Source organism: Haemaphysalis longicornis, unplaced genomic scaffold (genome assembly GCF_048455015.1).
Source record: "Haemaphysalis longicornis isolate Haplotype H1 unplaced genomic scaffold, Haemaphysalis longicornis Haplotype H1 scaffold_31, whole genome shotgun sequence".
Classification (NCBI taxonomy): domain Eukaryota; kingdom Metazoa; phylum Arthropoda; class Arachnida; order Ixodida; family Ixodidae; genus Haemaphysalis; species Haemaphysalis longicornis.
In genome coordinates this window covers 2,095,468-2,120,106 of record NW_027526340.1, presented here as the reverse complement: position 1 = coordinate 2,120,106, position 24,639 = coordinate 2,095,468, and the positions used below count along the sequence as shown (strand labels likewise).

Below are 24,639 nucleotides of genomic sequence, written 5' to 3'. Positions count from 1 at the left end.
GCAAAGAAACGGAAGCGAAGAAAGAGATGCAAACACGATGTAGAAGTAAACAAGCACGTAAAGCAAGTAAGCAGAATCGAGCCCCCCGAGGAGTTCTTGTAAGCGCGCGAGCAATGCCTATTTTATGAAGACAAGTTTGCTGAAGTGTTTTTTTTTTTATTCTTACAGATCTTCGGGAGCTACAGAGAACTTGCCTGTCCTCGAGAGGTAATGTTTGTGTTTATGCAATTGTCAGTGCTGTATAATAATATATGCGGGGAAAAAAAACCTTAAATGTTTTCTTCAACTTTTTCTTGGTACTGAAAAATGTGCAAAAATGCCATTTATGCGGTATGACAGCAGCAACAGTGCTTTATAGAAAACGTTCAAAGCGTCCGAGAACTGACAGGTTTGCCCATAGGAGGAGGAATAAACTTTTATTAACAGCAAGGTGCTGGTGTCAAGGGCACCCGCCCTGTGAGAGGAGTCCTCAGTCCAGGGCCCCTTGGAGTCTACCGGCCTTCATCGCTCTCTCCACCAACGTTTGCTGGTCGGAGAGGTCAGAACTGGTCAGCATCTCCACCCACTGCTGAAAGGAGGGATTGGGGTTTGGTGTGAGTTGCGGCGTGTGGGAGCACTCCCAAACGATGTGGTATAGGGTGCCTTTCTGCAGGCAGTATTTGAAGTTGGCAGTGTATTGTGTCGGGTACATGGCGTGAAGTATGCTGTTGTGAGGATAAGTGTTTGTTTGGAGTCTTCGTAGCGTGGTGGCGTCTTCTTTGGCTAGTAGATGGTCCGCGCTGGATATTTGCGACGAGCCTGTCTGTAGTGCGACAATATTTCTGCGTATGTGTGAAGAGGCATATATTTTGGATGTGAATCTCTCTGTTGGTGTGGTTCCCTCTCGGAGACGGCCCGGTGTGAATGTTCTCGGGCTGCGGCGTGAGCCGCTTCGCTTCTTTCGAGGGCAGTACGTCCGGGTGACCATACGATTTCTATGCTTGGCAATTGGGGGTGTCGTTGCAGTATGTGCAGAGCGGGTTTTGAAATTCTTCCGTTTAAGTAGTTGCGGTACGCCGTCTGTGAGTCGGTGATGATGGTGATGTACTCTTTTGAAGTGGTGGCTGCGAGGGCAATTGCGGATTCTTCTGCTATCTCTGTTGAATTTATTAGGCCGGTCACTGCCGATAGCTCTTTTCCTGCTGCGTCGATTACGCTGATTGCGTGAGCCGGCTGGTCCTGGTAAGGCGATGCGTCTGTGTATCTGGTGGTCGGCACATGCATCCGATTCGGGCCTGCCGTCTTGCTTTGCTGGATTTGTTGTAAACCTGTATTTTGTAGAATATAGGGGGGGGGGGGTCGCGTGGCACCTGAACGTGATGACACGTGAGAGCAGAGGTGGTGCGCACGTGAGCTAAGGTTCAGCTGGTTATTCTTAGGTTTCCTGGTTGTCTAGGATTACCTGATTATTATGCTTGCTCTTACTAAAACGATTTCCAAACCAATCTAATCCAGTCCAGTCCAGTCCAGTCCAGTCCAGTCACTGCTCCACGCGCATGGCTCCTCGCGCAGCCCCGCTCTCCAGGAGCCAGGTGAAACGGCTATCAAATGGCTCCGGCGCAGCGTCAGACTTGGCTACTGCGCAACGGATGAGCACAGCTAGGCACGCGCCGGCGCCAGTGCGTCTGCCGCGGCTATGACGTCACTCCTCTGGAATGCGCAGACCGGCGAACGTGCAGACTCAATTCTCTACACACCCGTACTCCAATTGGATTGGATTTCAATCTAACACAATAAAATTTAATACAATCCAATCCAATCCAATTCAAATCCGATCCGATCCGATCCAAGCCAAGCCAAGCCAATCCAATCCAATCCGATCCGATCCAATCCAAACCAATCCAATGCTCCTCGCGCTTGCGCAGAACGGCCCTTCACGGCCCACGCGAAACTGCCCGATCTCGGCCAGTGTAGCTTACGCTACAAAAACGACAACGAAGAATAAGGCGCGAGCATGGTGTTGCAGAAAAATGAGCGGTAGAAATATTCCCTGCCGAAAGTCAACCAAACGAAAGCGCAGAAAGAAATGCCAATACGATGCAGTTGTAATTAGTGCCAGCAGGTTTGTGCCTCAAAAGCACCTACGAGGACTTGAGTGCCCCGGGGAATTTTTTTAGTTGTGTGGTATAAATTCGGAATTACTTATTTCGTACTTTTTATTATTACAGCTTTTCCGGAGCCCCGCGTCCTGTACCCTGGATGTAAAGTATCATGTTTTATATCCTTCCATAGTACGTTTATGTGCTTGCATGCGAAAAAAAATGAAAATATTTTGTTGAATGCATTCGTAGTACAGAAATGTGGTCAATATTTACGGAGGCTACTAGTCAAAAAAGTACTGAAAACGTGTACGCTGGTTGGCAAGGCCTGAACTTATAATCATAATCTCTTATAATTATAAACATTAGCTTATCATAAGCATAATCATAAACTTATAATCATAATCATAAGTAGGTCATACTCTCTTTTCACATGGTTCTTATTGAATGAGCCATCGTATGTACTCGTAGAAGATACAAAGATGTCATAGTAGGCCGACGTAATGGAAACCCGCGGTGCCTGGCGACTCTCTGTTTATCGCACGGAAAAAGTACACGAAAATACAAATTTTCCGCTTTTGGAATCAAATTGTAATGCGTAAGAAAAATCAATCAAACCGCACGAATAGCGAACAGGAAGAACTAATTTTGCCACCCTGTCAATACCATATAACGTTATGGCCGTTCTTCGCAAAATATTGAGCACATTCTATGTGTACCGACACTGTTATTAAGGAGGTCTACACATAAACAGCACTTCTTGTCTGTCCAATAAAAAACAGAAACAGAGAGCTTTCACAACTCACTAACACAGCATGCGGGCACAGCCACCTGGTAGATCTTACTTTTCTTTAATATACCCCAAACCACTGAACTTTTCAATCTCTAACCTCTGACATCTTAGACCTATGTATAGTTTACAGGAGCAAAACTACCAGAAAACATTTTAACCCGCCGCGGTGGCTCAGTGGCTAAGGCGTTGCGCTGCTGAGCACGAGGTCGCGGGTTTGATTCCCGGCAGCGGCGGCCGCTTTTCTGATGGAGGCGAAAAGCAAAAACGCCCGTGTGTACGAGATTTCGGCGCACGTTAAAGATCCCCAGGTGGTCAAAACTAATCCGGAGCCCTCCACTACGGCGCGCCTCATCGCCTGAGTTGCGTCGGCGTGTTAAACCCTACAATCAATCAATCAAAACATTTTAACATTTCTCAATAATTCTTCAGAAGAACTACTTAGTTAGTACCAAGTGAATCAGCACCACAGCCAGAATACACGGCTTACGTCCCCTGTTATCACAGCCTACAGTAACCTGGGTTTTCTGCGCTTTGCTTCTCGGCACGTGCGAGCCGATCCGAGGTGACGAGCATTCCAACTGGCCTGCTTTGATTCTCCCAGCGCCGAATTTGGATACGGCGAGCCAAGCAATCTGGCAACCTGGAACGTCATCGAGAACGCTCCGCACAGAAGCAGCAGGATTCAAAAGTCCCTCAGCACCCGTCCACTTCGGGCATGGCACCGCAGCAACAATGCACGGCTTACGTCCCCTGTTATTGCAGGCTACACTGAACTGGGTTTTTTGTGCTTCGCTTCCAGGCATTCAAGCGGATCCGAGGTGACGATCATTCCAACTGGCCTGCTTCGATGCCCCTAGCGCTGAATTAGGATACGGCGAGCCTACCAATCTGGCAACCAGTAACGTCATCGACAGCGCTCCGCACGGAAGCAGCGGGATTCAAAAGGCCCCCAGCGGCAGTCCACTTCAGGCATGGCACCGCAGCCAGAATGCACGACTTACATCCCCTGTTATGGCAGAATAGCTACTTAAGAAGTGCTGCAGCAGTAACGTGTCTAGGTTACTGTATGGTTTCGGTTTCGTGCCCATCAGAGTGGTTTTACACGCTGAAGCGAACAGTGTCATTCTCGCGTGACAAGTGCTTGCTTGCTTAGCCGTCTACTTATGCTTTCGGGTGATGTCCAGACAAACCTTGGGCCGATGAGCAAAACCGAGGCTGCGGCTTTTTTTGCACCTCTGAAAACAATCCCCAAACTTGAGGAGACAAACGAGACGTGCGGTGGCTGAACTTAAATGCCTCAGCTGAACTTAAATGCATCAGGCACCTTACTTTAATGAAATCTCGTCGCTGACACCAGTGCAATTCTTGAACTTTCCGAGCAAGTCACGACTATCGCGTCCCGTTGCAATGACGCCGAAAATAGACAACGAAGGTCAAACTTGCTGTTTTGGGGTTCGATGATGATCCTGAGGAAGATTGGACCAAATCGAAGAAAAAATAATCAATTTGTGGTCCAAAAAACTAGAGTTATCCAAAACCAGCACGCACTTTGAACGCGTGCATAGATTAGGCAAATAAACAGAAGTCAAAAAACAGGCACATCAGAGCAAAATTTGCCTTCTTCAAAGACAAACAGGGAGTACTGTCATCAGCGCGAAAATTTAAAGGAACAGGATTTTCTATCAATGAAGATTTCTCTTTTGTTACCAGGCAAATAAGGAAAAAGTTGTACGACTTTGCTAAGGCCAAATACCGCAAATTATACTTAGCTGCGGATACTTTGCGCGTGCACAAAACATCCTTTGTGGTTGATAGTATTACAAACCAAGTGCTGCTATTGACAAGATAGCGCTTACATCCCCGCCTCTTAAAAAGCGTATTATCAAACGTCGCAGCAACACGCGTGCTGAAGGGCGTCCCCAAGATAACCCCATTTCTAACAAAACTTCATTATCATTTCCATTTACAAACATACGTGGCCTACTGCCTAAACAAGAAGAAATAGCTTCCCCGCTCGACGGCAACAAATCTCACGTCCTCGCGCTTACTGAGACGTGGCTGCACCCTGATACCCACGATAACGAACTTTTGCCACATTTTCACGCCTTTAACATCTACCGTAAACATAGCGCTGACAGAAGCGGTCGGGGTGTTCTTTTGGGTATTAGAAAAACAATATGTTCTTACGTTGTGGACACAAAATTGGCACTCAAGATAATTTGGGTAGTTTGCAAAACAAGCCCTCTAACGTTCAACCTTAAAGGAAACAGTTACCGCTCTCCGAATGCCAATAGTTGTTTCCAATTTGAATAGCGGAAAAGTATTACTGATGCCATCAATTTGGGCCACACTAAAAATGTCTTTCTTTTTGGAGACTTTAACATTTAGCATATTGATTGCAACCTTATATTCTCTCCTTGTAACACATCAGCCGATTTTATCAGTCTAACTGTTGTCTTAAATCTTGTACAGGTCGTCAATAAACCCACCCGTGGAAACAATACCTTAGATTTGTTACTAACCTCAGCCCCTTATACTGTCGTGGATGTCCTTTAAAATAATGTCTTAGCAACCACAGACTTCGTGAGATAACCATTGATCTTCCTGTAACTTCTTTCCGGAAAACTACAAAAACATTCGTGGCTATAATAAAGTCAACTATGCCGAAATCAACAATGAACTTGATATATTCCTTAGCCAGGTACTCTTGCCCTCGTTTAGTAATCGCTCAGTTCACGACAACTGGGTAATTAATTTTCCGTGGCAAAATGACAGTCTTCATTAATAAATACATTCCCTTGATTTCGATATCCAATGACCAATCAAATGCCTGGTTCTCTAAGTCACTTAGCTAGTTAAGAAAAAAAAAACGTCTGTACCGAAAAGCTAAACGCCTGTGCACAGCCAGTGCATGGGAGAAGTTTAAGTAGTGTTTAGTTGCGTACTACGCTGCATTGCGTTCCACTAAAGTTAAATATTTTTCAAGAGACCTGGGTTTCCTTATAAAAACTTATCAAAAGAAATTCTGGCGTGAAATATCTCGCAATCGTGTTGCTAACCTCATTACTTTACATGATGAAAATCACGAGCCTCTTTCTATCAGCTAGTGTTGTTCGGGTCGTAATACATTTTGCCGCAATTTTTACGTGCCGGATATAATTACCAGTACATGCGACCTATTGAATTTACGGCTGAAGGCATAGAATGCCTGATAACCAAGCTGAAGGCGTCCAGCTCTGCTGGCGCTGATAATATTAACTCAAAAGTACTAAAAAACACCATTCCTTTAAAAAACACTCAACAACCTTTAGAGTCTGGGAAGATACCTGACGACTCAAAAATTGCCAAAGTTACCCCATTGTTTAAATCAGGAGACTAACATCTACCCCAAAATTGCCGTCCAATCTCACTTACATCGATTTGGTGCAAACTTTTAGAACACATTATCGCTTCCCACATTTACAACCATCTTGAGTCTAACCAGTTTTTTTTTTTTTCGCAACAAAAATGGGTTTAGAAAAGGTTGGTCATCTGAGATGCAACTGCTAGAATTCACGACTGACCTTCACTCGAACGGGAATAACAACCTCCGAACAGACTGCATTTTTCTCGACATTTTGGAAGCGTTTGACCGTGTGCCCCACTGCCGCATAATCTCAACTATAAACGCTTGAAAAGCAGATGTATTTCTAAGTGAGTATGTACTCGCTCTCCCCATGCATCCCATTTCCTGCTTAATTCGTTTGTAATCAAACTGTAATTGTGCGTGTTGAATGTGTCTGTCATGCTGCGCGCTCAGCCGATCAACATTGTCACGCGTAGCTGCGCTGCTCACACCATTTTTAAGGTGTTAAGCTAACCTTACACCCTTTTTTAGTGTGTTCAGAAAAACACCCTTTCTTTAGCCAAAACAATTTTTAAAGGTGCGCGCCGTTGGTAAAGAAATTTACACCCTTTCCGACCAAAAAGGGTTTTAAAAAATTCACGCGTCTCCACAAATTGAACCATGACGAGTGGGCGAAGCACTGGGGATCGTTCTTACCGTAAATCACCCGTGACATTGCCCCCTCGCGCATGTAAATGAGTGACAACGCGTGTGTGCAGCATATACAATTCCAATCGAATCCAATCCGATATAATTCAATTTAATCCAATCCAATTCATTTCAATCCAGTCCAAATCCAATCCAATCCAATTCAATGCCGCTCGCACATGCGCAACACTGTGTACACGGACGCCAAGCCCTGGACAAAGCGAGGTCTTAAGGTGCTTCACCTCTAAAAGGCTAGCGCGTGGTTTGGGCGCGTCCCAGTAAACCAGACACACCCACATCAGGTGTACGCATTACAAGACACGAGCAACGGGAGACCGCGCTGCTTAGCTCCCAACCCGCTGTCCAAACAGCAGTCGTCCAGCTGGCGGAACACGCGGCCAAGGCCCACGTGTGCCTGCCCGCCGTCTGAAGGGACGAGGGCGCTGCCGCTCCCAAGCAGTGACTCCGTCTGAACAAAGACGACAATAAAGCTTCTACAGCGAAGCTGTTTAGTAAGTCGTTATTTTTGTGTCCGCAGTTAAAAATAGTAAGAAAATGCCGAGCGCACGTCAGCTCGCCCCTCGAGGTGACCGCCCGGTAGTTACAAAAAATGCCGAGCGATCACGTGTGCGTGCCTCACGGCGACCACCCAGCGTCCCCGCCGCACGTTAGCGAAGCTAAAGACACCCACCGAGAGGGATTGGCCAAGATTGCAGCGACCGCTCGGCAGTTAAAAAAACCAAGCAAATGCCGAGCGCTCGTGTGTGCGTGCCTTGCGGAGACCGGGCAGCGTCTCCCCGGCGCACGTTTGTCGAGCTACGCCTGCCAATTTAGGGAGACTGGCCAAGATTGGCCAAAGAATTTATAGATCGCCGTAATCGGGGCAACACTTGCTCGGAACTAGGAAGACAGGCACAGTGTACGCCTTTCCAAAGGGATGTACAATGATTATCACTTCCAAAAAATAAAGGAAGTTCAAACTTATGGCAAAATTGAGAGAGTAAAGGTCGCTGCGGCAGCGACGAATAAGCAAATCGGCTGCAATCATGGTCTTAAACCGTCAACCGTCATGATGGTCGGGAAGGTTGCCTACCACTTCGCAAACTTGAAGCCTTATGCGATAGCGTGAACTTCCTCGGCATTTTTTATCACCATCGTCATCCAACTGCACAGCTCTAGAGTAAAGTAGCGGGTACCTTGGCTGTCCCACCAAAACAATAAGGTTTTTTTTTCTCTGTTTGAAAGACCTTGACGGCAACAGGGATTCGTGCTTGTACAAACTCTTGGGAAGCAACCGAAACAAAAAGTGGTATTTCGTCACGTCAATGCGTTGTTTTTGTTGCGGGGTATGATAGACCCGATGAAGATGTATATGTTCGTGTCCATTCGCAGATACCTGCGTCACGCATTGCGTGGTGCTGGCTACACGTACCTCCGTGCCGAGCAACTGTTATTGTCGTTAGTCCCACTATAATACCATATATATTTTAAAAAAGCAACTTCCAAATTGAGCGGGATGATGATGAGGATGGAGGAGGAGGAGGAATAAACTTTTATTCAGGCCCAATCTGACTCCGTGTGTGGAGGCAGACCAGTGGGGAGACTCCTTAGTCCAGGAGTCCCTGGCTCTGGCTGGCAGTGCGGGCCCGTCTCACCAGGTTAAGCTGGGAGCCGGGTTCAGAGCTGGACAGCTGCGCCGCCCACTGTGAGGGGGAGGGGTGGGGATTGGGAGGGAGGTCGGGTGTGTGGGAGCATTCCCATACGATGTGATACAGTGTACCCCTTTCGGGGCAAAACTTGCACTGTGGTGAGTGAGAGGTGGGGAAAATCAAATGCCAAAGTGTACTGTGAGGGAAGGTCCGGGTTTGAAGTTGACGGAGAGTGATTTCATCGGCTTTTGTTAGAGACAGGTGAGTTGGAGGGAAGGTGCGACGAGAGAGCTTGTAGTGTGGGAGTATGCCATTGTAGGTGAGTAGGGGGTGGGCTTCCAGGGTGGTAGGAGGGAGGTCGGGGGCAATGGCCCGGTGTACCACTTCTCGGGCCGCGTCGTGCGCCGCTTCATTGCCGGCCAACCCACAATGGCCAGGGGTCCATAAAATGTGGCACTCCTCAGGGAGGTAAGAGTAGTGTTCAATGATGCGTAGAGCAGTGCGAGGGAGTAGACCTTTTTTAAAGTGTCGGCAGGCTTCCTGCGAGTCCGTGATTACTGTCACGTAGTCACGGCGAGTGGAGGTAAGGGACAGCGCAATGGCTATCTCTTCCGCTTCAGTTTGTGTTGAGGCTCGCGTGGAGGCAGGGGCGACGGTACATTTTTGACTATCTACAGTCGCGACGGCGTAAGTCCATCGGTTGGGGTATGGGGATGCATCGACGTAAAGCGTGTCCGGCAGATGCTGGTAGTGGGTGCGGATGTAGTTGGTTAGCGCGGTGCGACGACCATCGTGGATGCCTGGGTGCATGTTCCGGGGTAGCGGGGCGACTTTAATGCGAGCGCGTAGTAGGGGGGAAGACGTGCCAGGCGGTGAGGCTGAGTCGGGGTCGGATAGCCCAGGCGAGCTAAAGTACTACAGCCAGTGGGTGTAAGCTTAAGGCGTTGGAATTGCGAAGTTCGTTGAGCTTCGCACAGCTCTGTCCAAGTATTATGTATTCCCAAGCGTAAAAACAAGTCAGTAGAGGTGTTAGTGGGGAGGCCAAGTGCAATTTTGTATGCTTGCCTAATTAAAATGTCAAGTTTCTTGTGCTCTGCTGTTTTGAGGGACAGGTAAGGAGCTCCGTATGTAAGGCGACAAATGAGAAAAGCTTGAACCAGACGGGAAGTTTCCGCTTCTTTGAGACCAGTACGTTGGTGGGTGATGCGCTTAACTAGTTGTGCCAATTGAGTAACTGTGCGTTGAAGTGCGAGGATGGTGTGCGAGCCGGAGCCATCTCGTGGGATTGTCAGTCCGAGTACCCTGAGATGGGTTACTACAGGAACGGGGCGAGTTTCTATAGAAAGAGCCGGGTCCGGCGTCGGCGCCGTGTGTCGTCCCCGAGTTCTCTGCTGAAGGGTTAGCAGTGAGGATTTTTCCGGGGAGCAGGTAAGACCACATTTAGAGAGATATATGGTAGTGATGTCGATGGCTCGTTGAAGCGATTCTTGTTGTTCGCCGATGGAACCTGTGTTGGTCCATATGGTAAGGTCGTCGGCATATAGGGCATGGTGGAGGGATGGGACGGTGTCCAGTAGCGGAGGCAGATCTTTGAGAGCTATGTTAAATAGCAAAGGAGAAATGACGGAGCCTTGTGGTGTTCCTCGGGGAAGCGCTGGGAAGGAGGGTGTGCGTAAATGAGAGATCCCCACTGTAGCGGTGCGATTGGTAACGAAGGCTCTCATATAGTTGTATAGTCGTGTCCCAACATGGAGAGTGGCCAGGCTGTTTAGTAACGCGTCGTGGGAAACGTTATCGAACGCACTCTTGTTGTCGAGAGCGAGGATACAGTGTTTGTGATGCTTCGGAAGGTTATTGAGAAGGTCTTCCTTGAGCTGCAGGAGGACGTCTTGGGTATACAGTTGAGGTCGAAAGCCATACATGGTCGTGGGGAAGAGGTTGTTATCTTCTATGTACGCCGTAAGGCGATTGGAAACCATGTGTTCAAGCAGTTTCCCGAGGCATGAAGTAAGGGAGATGGGACGCAGGTTGGGTATCTCGATTGGTTTGCCAGGTTTGGGGATCAGTGAGATGTCAGCGTGTTTCCAGGCAGGCGGAAGCGTCCCTTGTGTCCAATGATCATTGATAAGATTCAGGAGCTGGTCGAGGCTGGCAGGAGGAAGGTTGCGTATTAAACGATTCGTGATTTTGTCTGGACCTGGGGCTGTGTTGCGCGTGAGGTTGCGGATTGCTGCCTCGAGTTCTTCGTAGGTAAAAGGCGTGTCCAGCGTCGCGTTAGGATCACCAGTATAGTCCGAATAAGAAGGCACAGGAGTCTGTGGAGAAAGTTCGTACCTTTGACGTAAGGTGTTGAGGAGGCCTTGTTCATCTCCTGGGAAGGCATGCATGAGTCGGCGGATGTTATGTTGATTGGCGATCTTCTTCTCTCGGGTACCCATTAGTGATCGAAGTAGGTGCCAGGTTTTGCGCGTACTAAGTGTTCCTTGTAACTGGGCGCAAAATTGGAGCCAATTCTGCTGACTTAGTTGTTGTGCGTAGTCTTCCGCTTGCTTTGTGAGGTGAGCTATGCGTAACTTCAGGCGCCGGTTTGTTTTGTTACGCTTCCAGCGTGTTACCAGGCTGTGCCTGGCTGTCCAAAGGTGATCGAGGTGCGGATCTACAGCGGGGTACTCGGTCGTGATCGGGATTCGTTTGGTGTGTTTTTGAAGAGCACGTTCAATGGTGGTCGTCCATTCATCGAGGTCCGAATTGGCGGGTGGGGTAGCTTGTAGAGTATCCCGGAAGGCTTTCCAATCTGTGAGGCGGGCGACGCCTAGTTGGGTCTTGGTTATGCCCGAAATGGTGAGGTGAACGATGCTGTGATCACTTCCGAGAGTATGAGGGAGGCATTGCCATGTGTATTGGGAGACGTTACGAACGAATGTTAGGTCTGGGGTGGTATCCCGGGTGACGCTGGAGCCGAGGCGGGTCGGGATGAGGGGCATGTTGCAAAGAGTAAAGCCGTGACGGTGTGCTGCATCCCCGAGGGTAGTTCCTGATTTCGCACTGCGCGCATAACCCCATGCAGTGTGCGGTGCATTAAAGCCGCCGAGGAGTACTAATCGGTGGTGCTTAGCTAATTTAATGACATTCCGGAGGAGTAGAGGAAGTTCCTGGAGGTTGCCAGAGGGAGGGGAATAGACGTTCAGGATAAAAACACTTGGTTCCTTCTTGCTGGTAGGTAAGAGTTCTACTAGTATGCAGTCAATTGCAGTGCTCAGCGGATGATGTTGCGCTGGGTAGGTATTGTGCACGAACGTGGCGGTCCGCGGCGAGTTGGGATTTTGAAATGTGGTGTAGTCTCGGAGAGAGGGATTGGTGAATTCTACTTCTTGTAAGGCGAGTACTGCTGGGGGGTTAGGGGCGATAAGCTGGTGGAGGGACGATTTTTTCCTGCGAAAGGAGCGACAGTTCCAATGCCAAATTTGAAGGGACGGGGAGTTGGTACATTTAGGCGTTATAAAAAGTCCGAGTCTTCCTCGATCGCTTCGTCAAGTGGAGTGGTTGTAGGGGGTGGAGGGGTAGAACTGGGCGGGCGGTGCTTTTTGCGTTTTACTTTCTCAGCGTTGCGGTCTTCTATAACCTTGATGCGGCCCGAGAGTGAGGTGACTTCTTCTTGCAGGGCCGTGAAATTGGTTTGAAAAAGTAGCTTGAGGTCATCCAGGGCAGAGAAAATGGGTGCCAGTGCGGAATTGTCGGGCATTGCTGGAATTGCTGGTGGTGAGGGTGGGACGAAGGGACTGGGTGGTTGTGGCAGAAGTGTCTTAAGCTCCGAGAGCTGTTGCTGGAGGGTAGCAATTTGCTTGGCGTTTTCGGCTAATTGTGCTTTTAGTTGTGCATTTTCTTGTGCAAGAGTCGCTAGGTCGGAAGATTCAGCAGTTAACACGGTGGTTTGAGGGGTGGGCAAGGGGGGGAAGGGTCATCGTGGGGGGTGTGGGCGGCTACAGCTGACCAGCTCACCTGAGAGGGCTTGGAGGGTGGACCGGACGATCTTCGGAGTGTGGAGAGGGCTGGTTGCCGGATTTCTTGTGCTTGGCGTTGGAGGCGGGTGCGCGCGGGCGGTGGTGGGGGCTTCAGCTTGCGGCGACATTCTCGACTGGCCGTCAGGTGGGGGAGTCCGCACAGCTGGCACTGAGGTTGGCAGGGGTGGTCAGGAGCTGGGTTGGGGGTATGGCACCGGGAGCACAGGTTGGGCTGAGGGTTGGGACAGACATCGGGTCGGTGTCCGAGGCCGCCGCACTTCGCACACCATTGATAGGTATTCCGGTAGGGGCGACAGCGTACCAGGGTGCCGTACGCTTTCACGTAAAATGGCACGTGAGGACCGTCAAACGTGAGTGCTGCTGTGTCCGAGGTGCCGAGCATGCGGGCTTCAATGATGGGCGGTCCGGTGGACGTAATTATGGCTAGGAGTTGCTCAGGAGGTGTTCCAGGGTCGATGCCTTGGATTACTCCGCGAGAAGTTCCCGGGGGGTTCATGAGGTACGCTGTGACATCATATGTCGTGTCGCCAAGGTGGAGGGTGGTGATCTTGCGCAGAGCGTCGGCGCATACTTCGCTAGGGGTGCTTGTCGCGATAAGATTCTGCTGCGGTTGCGGGAAGGTGATAACTTGCTCGTAGAACGTAGTGGGTGGGATGCCGGTGGCTTGTTGCAGGCTGTGTGCGAGCTGCCGCGCCGGTCAGGCTTCGACGCGTAGGCCGGACCTCGGGCGGATTATCACCTTGTAGTCGTTCATGGGGAGTTTCGGTTGGATTGCCCTGCGTGGAGCAGAGACGGAAGCTGGCACGTGGGTAGTGGAAGGAGTGATGCGCTGGTTGTGGCGCGATCGTAAGATCTGACGCCAGGGGTCATAGGTTGGGAGCGTGCGGCCGCTGTTCGGGTCGTATGTCGGTGGGGCTTGGGGCGATTCTTGCATGTGGACTTCCAGACTCCGCGCAGGTAGTGAGGCAGGCCGGGCGCCCGATTGCAGTTGAGCCGTGTTCTTTGGAACGTTAGGGTTAGCAGAGACGCTCACCGCTTGAAACTTCGGGTGGGTCCGGCGAGGTGAGAAATGGTCCAAGGCTTTTGTGGCGGGTATCAGGGTGAAGCTGATGACTTAGCGAACACGATGATACTAATTATAGAGCGCTGCTGCACGGAGGTCCAAAGCCAGGGCGGTGCAAAGCAGTAGCCCATGTGAAGCGGGTATGGGCTCCGCAGCCCCCTGGTGGCGTTTTTCATGATGAGGATGAACAAACGTTTATTATAGCGCGAAGGGGGTGTGGTCAGCCTCCTACGTCCAGGAGTCCGCGAGAGGACGCCACCGTCACCGCCCGGTCGGCCAGCATAGCTTCATCTTCCCGGTCAGAGCTGGTCAGCAACCTCTCCCACTGCTCAAGGAAAGAGGTGGTGGTCAGTCGGGGAGGTAGGGGTGGAGAGTGCGGGCATTCAATGACAAGATGGAAAGTCTAGTGGTGTATTACATGGTTGACAGGTTTTCGGGTAGAGCGTTGGAGCAATGTGGTGAAGTCGTGTACAGTTGTACTAGGTATCTGTTTGTAAGCGTGGCCAGGTGTATGCTTGGGCGTGCGTGAGGGAGGGTGCGGTGGAGGATATTTGTAGCGGAGGGGCCTGTAGTGGATGAGAATGGCTTCAGTGGGAATCAGAGGTTTTGTGGTGATGTCTTCCGTGGCTGAAGATTCGGATGCTGAAGATACCCGGTTGTGAATCTCGCGGGCTGCAGCATGGCTGCTTCATTCCCCAGCAGGCCGGTGTGAGCAGGGGTCCATATCATTGGGATGAATAGTTCAGGGATAAGCTTTTGTAGAAGGAGAACAGCTGCTAGAGCAGCTTGTCCACGACGGTAGTTTAGGCATGCCTACAGAGAGTCCGTAACAATCGCAAAGGGGTGTTGACTGCAGTGCGTGGTAGTGGCTGGAGCTATTGCTATGAATTCAGCGGTAGTGGAGGAGATTCCACGATACGTGGCAGCCGTCATCGTGGTACCCGTAGAGTCGAGAGCCACAATTTGATACGCCGGTCATGGTGACTACACGCAATATCTGTATATCGGACGCATGGATCCCTGTAAAGTCTTCTTTGTAACGTTCGGACACGAGCTATCCTTCTGCGCCTGTTGTGACTTGGGTGCATATGCCTCGGAATAGGGGCGATGTGAATTCGTTGACGCAAAAAAGTTGGGATCGGACTGGGCATGTCCTGAGCTCTTGGGCTGCCATGTCCCAGAAGACTGAGACGGTGTCGTCCTGATGGAGTAAGTTGAATGCGATGGATTTGGGTCATGCGTTGTGCTTCAAGAAGTTCCGCAATGACATTTTGAGTACCGAATTCGCGGAGTTTTTGTGTGGGCGCAAAAGTGGGCAGATGAATGGCCGTTTTCCAGGCTTTTTGTACTAATATGTCACGTTTTCTCAATTCGATGGGTTTGAGTGCAGCGTACGGCGTCCCACAGGTAATGCGGCTGAGTAGCAGAGCTTGTATGAGCTTGTAGGATTAATTCTCCCTTATCCCTGAATGTTGGCGGCTTACACGTTGTATCAAATGAGTAAGCTGGACGCATTTCTTGTTGATTTGAGGAATAAGGGCGGCACCAGAGCCATCTTGATGGGAAAGAATTCCGAGAATACGTAAGGTAGGCACTTGGGAGATAGAAGTGTTTTGGATTTTCAGATTAGGATTCATTGGGAGCTAAGGTCTACCTCCTGTGCGTGAGCGAAGTATAAGTACTGCAGACTTCTCGGCTTGACAGCGAAGCACTCGTGGTATGAGATACGTATTGATGGTGCTGTAGCATGTCTTGTTTGGCTCCAGCTGATCCTAGAGTTGTCCACAGAGTGATGTCATCGGCATAGAAAGCATGGTGAAGGTCTCGGGTGGGGTCGAGCTCTACGGGTAGATGAAGTAAAGCAATATTAAAGAGGAGGGGTGAAATAACGGAGCCTTGGGGTGTGCCGAGCGCAGGGAGGGCACACTGCAAGGCTCGGACCAGGAAAAAAATAGCACCACTAAACAGTCTGAGACGTGGAATAAAACAACATTGGGCTTCGTATTGGCCAAGGACTGGGTCCCATCGGAGGTGTTCATGTGTATGGGAGCTTGTGTATACGTGTGTGGAGGAGCGGCATTGGGGTGTTTTGGTGGAAGCCAGTTTCAAAAAATCTGATAACTGGAAATAAGTTCACGAGTCCTCACAATTTACGCATTCGTTATAGGTGGTGGTTCCACATTTCGACGACATGGGTTGTAAGGACGAGACACAAAATATCAACGACGGTGTCTTATGGACCCCGCGGCAACAATTATAGGGCCAAATACTATGGAAATGCTTACTACCATCGAGGATGCCTAGTACCGGTGAGTGCGAGACGCAGTTACTCTTCGCATTCTTGTTAAGGGGAAGGCTTACATAGCTAGACTACCATCTAATTCTCATGTCCATGCACAAACACAACTGCGACGAGGGTTGCTTTAAGCCAATGCTCAGCAGGAAAATACTCTAATTCTTGTTGCACCAAAAGCTTTCCCAAAAGCAATTATTTAAACATTGGCCTCCAGGACTACTCCATTATAACTCCAAGTTTCCTTTACGCTGCCTACATTGAATATTACAGAATTGCCATCTCAGGTGACTACATAGATATGTACGGAAGAAGTTTCGCTACAGAAAATTACTGTAGCCCTTGTTTTGTCAAAACTATTCCGCAACAAAGTGTGGGATCATTGTTCCTAAGAAGACTGTATCGTTAAAGCTGATTTAATTTGCTTTTTTGTTATTAGGCTGTCCAAAGTGAAGTTGCAAAAGTTGTGGAATATCCGTGTGTTGTCAATTGCTCGTGCGAGAGGGCAACGAACAGTCCCATACTCAACTACTATAATAAAACTCTAGTCCTTGTAATTTATAATCACCACCATTACCAACTTATCAGAAAAACGTATCTCAACTTCGCTGACTTAACGTCGTCGACGCTGATGTTAACAGCGAAGCTGCCTGATGTTCCCTAATCGCAAGGCTACGCTCGATAGAATTTGTTAAAACCAGCAGATCAATTCCTGTTCGCACCAATTCTTTTCGCCGTGTTCCACTTCTCGCGCCGTCGAATAGAAACTTTTGAACATGAAACACAACGATGAGGGGCCGCCGCGAGCACTTTTGCAATTTTTTCTTTGCTTCGCAAGAACCATGCAGCCACTAACTTTTCTTTGAAAGAACAATGCAAATATCACTCGATGTCTTGCCTAAAATATGCTTAATTTCTTTCGCTCAACATTGTACATATTCAAGCATCACCACCAGATTTCAAAGTTTAGAAAAGCTTTGCTTGTATAGGCGTATCGTTCCAGCATTCGTTCAACTTTCTGCATGTGTGCTTGGAGCTTGCTCTGCTCATCGTTAGGCTATGCCCTCTCCCCATCGCTGAGAGACCACGTTACCCCATTTCGTCCCATAAAAGCTTCGGCCAAAAACATATTGGGCGAGGCTTTCATGAAAATACGCTGAAATACTCAGAATTCTCTACATATGATTAACCATTCTTACAGCAATTGTCTTAACTGCAACTTTTATAGCCACATTCGGATATGAGAGCATGATATGGGGGAATTTGATTGTTCTTAATGGTTCTTTCGTTTCTTTTTCCCGATGAGATACATTTACCCCATTATGGCCATTATGGTCTTAATTTCGGAAGCTATGGATCTCTGTGCGGATACAAACATAGTACACGGTTGTTGCTTTTCGCGATTTTCCGCATAAGCATTACGAACACCCCGACAGTCGATTTTACGAATACGTTACGAAGCGCTCCAGCGCGAGGCGTAAACGAGTGTCCCGGTCTTTCTTTTAGCACGCGTTACGTTCTAGCGCGAGGCGTAAACCAGTTTCCCGGTGTTTTAGTACCGTGACTACACTAGACGAACGACGATTATGACGACGACGACGACGACGACAGGAGGCGCCAAAAGCCTTAATTAGCCCTTAAGGGGCCTCGCCCGTAAAAAAACAGCTGCAGTGTTCTCAAAGGGGCACCGACACAAAAATTTTGCATCTTGTTTTTTGTTTTGGTTGTGATACGTAGCTAATGACCCATGTATCACGTGTACAAACCTCATTTGCGTCAGCGCGCGACGGTTCTTTAATTAAAGACGTTTTTTAATGCGATCAGTCGCAGTTTCGGTTTCAGCAGGTGCCGCGATAGGCTGGATTTAGTATAAACAAAGCGGCCCATGTGACTGTCGGACGGATATCACAGAGCAGAGCTGCTGTAGCACTCTATATCCCGCGTCGGCGGCAGTTTCTGCTAATGCGCCTACGTACTGATCTCGTCCGCCGCTTAATTTTAAGCGACCTTGGACGTGATGCAGGCGCCGCGAGTGCTAATTGCTGCCGCGGCTAGAGAACGACGCGCAACGCTCGATACAGTGGGTGGCGAGACTCGCGCTGGGAGCAGCCGGCCGGTCTGCCTGCAGGTCGGCCTACAGATGTGTTCGCATTGACAGTGCGGCGGATATTCGATTGCCGTTCTCGTAAGTGGTGGAGATGACCATTTTTAATGCAATCCGCCATCGCATTATTAACTCCTTCCTCTTATGCGCTGCCTGGTTTTGCACTTCAGTCCTATTTGGTGCAGCCGTCACAAGCTATGGAGCTCGAGCTAACTGCTCCAGCCTGCGGTGGTTCGCGCCCATCCACGGCCGCCGCCGGCGAATGGACCGTTCGGCTCACTCAGTGCGCTTTTCGTGTCCGCTGCGCGTTTCCGCGTCCAGTGTAATACAAACCACTAAAAATAAAGTGCCTGGAATCGCTGTAGAACTTAGGTCGCGGTCAGCTGCTCGATGAGCCAACTAATCCCGGTGCCTCCGCCGCCAACGATCGGATCTTTCGTTGCTTGAGAGCGAAACCATCGACCTCCGATTGGAGCGGCGAGCCGGCGAGAAACGCCGGCAGTGCGGAAGCGGCCAACACAAACTCGTCACGTGTTTGGGTGTTGCTTACTTACTCCACATCCAGGGGATGTAGATTGCACAAGGTCCCATATCTCCTCCGAGGTCTCCTCTGCTGGCTGCTCGGTTGCGTTTCCACCTTATAAAATTGATGTTAAATATGTTCTAAACTGTATTTGCCGCTGCTACTTTGCAGGTGACGTATGCGTGTTCACAGCAGGATATTTCCGAAGTTATTTCGCTTTCAAATCTTTGTGTCAGTACTCCTTTAAGAATGCTCATTGGACGCACATTGCCGAAGCCCTGGGATTGGTTCCCACCCAGTGCCTCATTCACCTAATTTTCTCTTAAACTAGTTCGCGCCACTCTTCTCTGTGAGCTACCGGCAGTATACCCGTAGAAAACTTCAATTTGTCGTGCTTCTGTAGTATTTGATGCAAAGAGGAATAAAGTAAGACAAAATGCCTGGCCATCTCCATTAACGTGAAACCTGATGATGGGCGAAACATGCAATGTATAAGTGTGTTCTAGGCGCCTTGGTATTTTTGCCAATGGAGATGAAATCGTTTGGGGGGGGGGGGGTTCACCTACGTACGAGCTACAAATCCTTTTGTAGGGTGTACTCGACTTGGTAGACCTCCACTTCTTCATCAGCTGTTTCGGTGGCATTCTCCACGTGTAGATTATGACGGACTGGATTGAAAGAGTTGTCGCCGTCGTGTTCGGCGCAGCCGGCTCGTAGCGCGCCAATCGCTACACGACGACCGCGACGGAGGCAGACGCTCCTCACGTGGCGTAAGTCCACGCGCAAGCCTGTCGCCGCTAGGCACGCACTCACGTGCGCTCTGTATTTTTTTTTTCTAAAGGCACTGCGCGCAGGTCGTAACCGCGCCATGCGCCGGCTACGCCGGGCGGTCGTCGCGAGGCCCGCTCTCCCGTGCGCTCGGCGTTTTCTGTCTACGCCGCATGGGTTTCAGTCGACGTAACATGCTTTGCTGTTAAGAGAACGGTGTTGCAAGTTTTGCAGAAAGATAAAATAATTTACGACCGTATCCTTTTCGCACCCTTCAGCTTGAAGTGGTGCAGAGGACACTGGAATGTTTTTACGTCTTGATTAAAAAAAAAATCACATAGGAAGCGAAACTCAAGTGTAGCTGAAATTTAGCATGTCCTTCAAGCATGAAATTAAAGTAAGGCTATTCGAATATTTCCGTGTGCATACAGAGCTACTGTGGAATGAGTACAGTACAGGAGCTTGGATGAGCGTACCACACGCAACCACAAGCCTCTGTGCTCATGTGAGCGTTTACGAGCTATTGCTCTCATTTGTTCCAGTGCAATGCAAGTGACCCTGGAGCATGTCCAAGGGTTCCGAAGTATCTCGGGAGGTGCATCTGCAAGGCATATGTACATCCGGACTATGTGGGAATCGGTGTCTGCATTAGGACCGACGTCAGCAATCTGTAAAAAAAAACGTGACTTTACGGGTGACAAAAATGGTAGTAAACAAGAATTTGTCGTAATACCTTCAACTTGTTGCTTTCCCAGAACTGTTGTATTGCGTAAATAAAACTAAGTACGAGAAAAGCCTTAAAATTTCCAGGAAATTCACAAATTCTTAACGATGTAGTGCGTTCGATTGCATTATTGCTTAATTGCGGAACGTATGTGCTAGGGTTGTGGGCTCGCCGTGTTTCACAGCTTGTTGATATGGGTGGTTCAAAGTGCATCGGCTAGTATACCCCGCACCAATGAAATTCGCAGGAGAAGAGTAACGTTAAAGGCATCGCATTCATTCAATGCATGGTAATGACGTAGTGCATACGGTGTGACGTTTCCAAAGATACGCTTTCGACTCCATTTTCATACCTGAGAACAACCAGTGCACCGTGAGGGATTTTCTGGTGTCGGTCTCATTGGAAGAAGACAACAATCATTATCCCACGGAGCACTCACCAAATCAGCCTATGACTTCATAGCGCAGGACGCTATTCGCTCGGCATGAAGTCTTCAGGTATCGGAAGCCGCATGTATGCCTGGCTATCAGACTATTTTTTCGATAGCCATGTATACATGTCAACAAACAGCGGTGACTCAGCACTGTAAAGAGTGTGGGGTTATAGCGGGGTGAAAGTAGATTGGTTTACTTTTCCCTGCAATAGCAAAACCGGCGACGAGAGAGACTAATCCGTCTTCGTCTTCTCGTTTCGTCCAGCTAGCAAGCTATCTGCCCCACCCCGCGGCTGCGCGCTGTACCGCGCCAGCCGCAGCGGGCCGTGGCTCGACGGAACAAAGGAAGCGACAACTGTTTTCGCTCATTGACATTTATTACCGAATAATAAACCTTCAAAGAGCATGCAGGCTAGCTGGTTGACGGCGAGGATCTAGTTCCTCGCCCGGGCAATTTAAGGGAATCGAGAGGTTCGACTCACCGCGACAACAGTCATCGCCGGGGCGCCGCCTCAGCGCGCTCGCGTTTGCCTCGCTGGGACACCGATGGCAGCCATTGTCGCCCTCCTTTTTGCCCGATCCTCGAAGGAAGGAGATCACCAGGCGCGTCCTGACGCCTCGCTTTCCGAGCTCCAACTTCCCCCCCGCAGCTCGCATCCCGCGTGCGCTCGCCGGCTTAAAGGAGCCATGAAGAGAAAACACAAGTTTGGTTCATTCAAAAGATTGCCTCGTTAGAATCATACTGACACCACTTTTAACGTAAACTTCGCTCAAATAAGCTACATAATTAGGAAAAACGGGAATGGTCATGCGACCCACCAGCTCATTTCCCGCAACAGAACCTATGTCGTCACATGAGCTAAGCTCTGCGATTGGCGGAGGCTGGCCGAAGCAGACGCAAATTAGGTAGAACTTACAAACGAGACGAACGAGCGATTTGCGCTTTAATTTAGGGCACATTCTTTACAAAGCAATAAGAATTATGGGACAAACAGTGGAACTTACGAAAGCACATGTAAACATAGAAGTACTGATGCGTTCTGCTGTTCGTACTGCGCACAGCATGCTTGGTGTTTTGCTGCACAGCACTACGGGGCTTGGGGTTGTCTCAGACGACACTGGACGATTGACGCAAGCAACGGTGTCTTACGTGACCCCATTTGTCGAGCGAGCACTGTTTCAGGGAACGAATATTTTCTCCCAGAACAAAAACAAGCCAGGTTTAAATGCGAGCAAAAACAAACCAAACGCTTGCCACGGTATGGTGGCGCCATCTAGGTTACGGAACGTAAAGAAACGCGGCAACAAACCAACACCGCTGTACAGGGTGGAGACAACCTTTGAACGGTCCCGTGCCGCCGCAATTGGGCCAACGGGCTCAACGCGTTATTCTTTTCGTTTCCCACGAGACCCAGCAACGCGAAACAGACAATATGATTCAAACTTCTTCAGTAAACCGCGTTGCGGTGATAATTTTAGCGCGGTTTTGACACAATGACTTGCTTCGGCGGCGAGCGAGCAACCGAAAATGGCGGCGCCAGCGTATACGTGTCTCTACCCTGTACGGCGGATGCGTGAATGAAGGTATTCTAGGCTGCAGAGCGGTCGGTTCCAGTGATGTCACTTGGGACCACGAAAACGCACGATTGAGCGGGAAAATCAAAATTTTAACCTAAATTGTTTAATTTCTCAGTGAATAAAGTACCGTTTGTATCCGGACAAGCGCTGGGGGCACTATAAAACACGAAATGTTTCGAATAAAACCCACTTGCATTTTCTCTTCATGGCTCCTTTAAAGACACTCCTACGGCAAGGAGGTAGATCCCCCTCGCCGACGTCTTGCCGAGCAAGTTCCCGCGAGGAGCAAGCGGTGTGGCGAAGCCGAACCGAAGGGAACGCGCTAAGGTCGCGTTCCCACAAGAGTGACCCGAGGTGTTCCCCAGGGCAGGGTGATAAGCCCCACGCTGCTCAGCACCCCTATTATAAAACCGGTGAGATTGGGAGAGAAGGTGAGAGGGGGATAGATAGATAGATAGATAGATAGATAGATAGATAGATAGATAGATAGATAGATAGATAGATAGATAGATAGATAGATAGATAGATAGACAGACAGACAGACAGACAGACAGACAGACAGACGGATGGATGGATGGATGGATGGATGGATGGATGGATGGATGGATGGATGGATGGATGGATGGATGGATGGATGGATGGATGGACGGACGGACGGACGGACGGACGGACGGACGGATGGACCGATGAATGAATGGATGGATGTGTAGCGGCAGCTCCAGCGACATCGCTGGATCGAGCGCCGCTCCTCGCGCAGCAGCCCGATGGACATGGACACAGGCTGCGTGGCCGCGCGAGCGCACGAGGACACGGGGGTCGCACTGGTGCTGACAAAATAGAATCTGGTTTTGCCTTGCCACGAACGGTCGTCCTGCCTGAGGCTCCTTCCTCTCGCCCGACATAGCGCCCTACAATTGGTGACCCTACCGAACACGCCACCGAGGTTAATGTAGAGCCATGTCCCTCGACAACCAGGACTCAACCCGTTCGCGAGAAGCCGGCGAAGCAGTCTGAGCCTTGACCGTTCGGCTTCCGCAATTCTGGGAGCGCCACCCGACGACCTGGTTTCTGCAAGCAGAGGCGCAATTCCAGCTAGCTCGGATCACCTCTCAAGAAACCAAATTTCTCCACGTCGTCGGAGCCCTTCCGCCGACAGCCGCAGAGGAGATCTCCGACATCCTCACTTCGTTCAACCACACCCGCCCCGCAGCGCCTTACGACCAGCTCAAGGCTGCACTCCTGGAGCGCACAGCTGCTTCGGAACGCACGCGCATCCAGCAGCTTCTCTCCTCCGAGGAGCTCGGCGACCGCAGGCCAAGCCAACTGCTACGGCACATGAAGCAACTCCTTGGCACGCATTCTCATGCCATGGATGACACACTGCTGCGTGAGCTCTTCCTTCAGCGCCTACCTTCTAACGTCCAGATGGTCCTCGCCACTGCCGCAGCCATGGACCTGCAGGCACTCGCCGCGCTGGCAGACAAAGTCATGGAGGTCGCCACCCCCTTTTCTCAAGTGGCCGCGGTTGCATCGGCTAAGCCTCCGTCTCCTCCCTGCCCCAGGAACCCCGCTTCAGCGTCCAGTGAGTCCGCCGCTTCATCTAGACTCGACAGCCTTTGCGATCGTCTAGAGAAGATCATCGTTGCCGCAACACGCCGCGATGTCTCGCCGCAACGTTCCCGTCAACGCCGTCGCTCGTCGTCGCAGCGACGGCGCCCAGAGCGCCCACGCAGTGAATCGCCTAACCCGGGCATTTGCTACTACCACCGGCGTTTCGGCGCTGATGCCCGCCACTGCCGTCTGCCCTGCACCTGGACGGGAAACGGCCTGGCCGACCGCTAACGGCGACAAGCGATCTCGGCCCAACACAGGAATGTCGCCTCTTTCACGTCACCGACCGCACCACCGGACAGAGGTTTCTCGTGGATACCGGTGCCCAGGTCAGCGTTTTGCCCGCTACAGGCTCGGATCGTGCTTCTCGTGCCACCTCGCATTTACAAGCAGTGAACGGCACGCACATACCCGTCTACAAGCAACGCTCACTCACTCTAAACCTGGGGCTCCGCCGAGTTTTCCGGTGGGTTTTTCTCGTCGCCGACGTTCGCACCGCCATCCTCGGTGCCGACTTCCTCGCAAAACATGGCCTTCTCGTCGACCTAAAGCGGCAGCGTCTACTTGATGCTACCACACTCCTCTCAGTGCAAGGTGTGTCAGCGGAGGCAGCCGCTAATCTAGCACCATCCTGTGCTACAGTTGCCGATGAACCATTCGCCACCTTGCTGCGGGACTTCCCAACCGTGACAGCACCACCTGACTGGACTCAGCCTGTTCGTCATGACGTCCGTCATCACATCATCACCACTGGCCCTCCCGTTTTCTTTCGACCACGGCGGCTTGCGCCTGACAAGTTGAAAGTCGCCCGAGCGGAATTCGAGCACATGACGGAACTGGGCATCATCCGTCCATCATCCAGTAACCATGCATCACCACTGCACATGGTGCCCAAGAAAACTGGTGACTGGCGCCCCTGCGGAGATTACCGGTCCTTGAACACCAAGACCGTTCCTGACCGCTATCC

The 24,639-nt window shown here is 50.3% G+C and overlaps 1 protein-coding gene and 1 long non-coding RNA gene across 2 annotated transcripts in view; both read left to right on the top strand.

The window, feature by feature from the left end:
* Nucleotides 1–20,110, top strand: part of LOC144177786 (uncharacterized) — a 33,183-nt gene extending 13,073 nt beyond the window's left edge. Inside the window, exons 2-5 of the long non-coding RNA XR_013323854.1 lie at nucleotides 169–207; nucleotides 2,208–2,240; nucleotides 15,806–15,947; nucleotides 19,869–20,110. This is a non-coding gene — a long non-coding RNA (uncharacterized LOC144177786). The remainder of the gene's footprint in view (nucleotides 1–168; nucleotides 208–2,207; nucleotides 2,241–15,805; nucleotides 15,948–19,868) is intronic.
* Nucleotides 20,111–20,534: 424 nt separating this feature from the next.
* LOC144177793 (uncharacterized) lies at nucleotides 20,535–23,959 on the top strand. Its single transcript, XM_077705362.1, has 2 exons — nucleotides 20,535–20,547; nucleotides 23,077–23,959. The coding sequence occupies exons 1-2, from the start codon at nucleotides 20,535–20,537 to the stop codon at nucleotides 23,901–23,903; spliced, it is 840 nt and encodes a 279-aa protein (XP_077561488.1). The 3' UTR covers nucleotides 23,904–23,959.
* The last annotated feature ends 680 nt before the right edge of the window (nucleotides 23,960–24,639 follow it).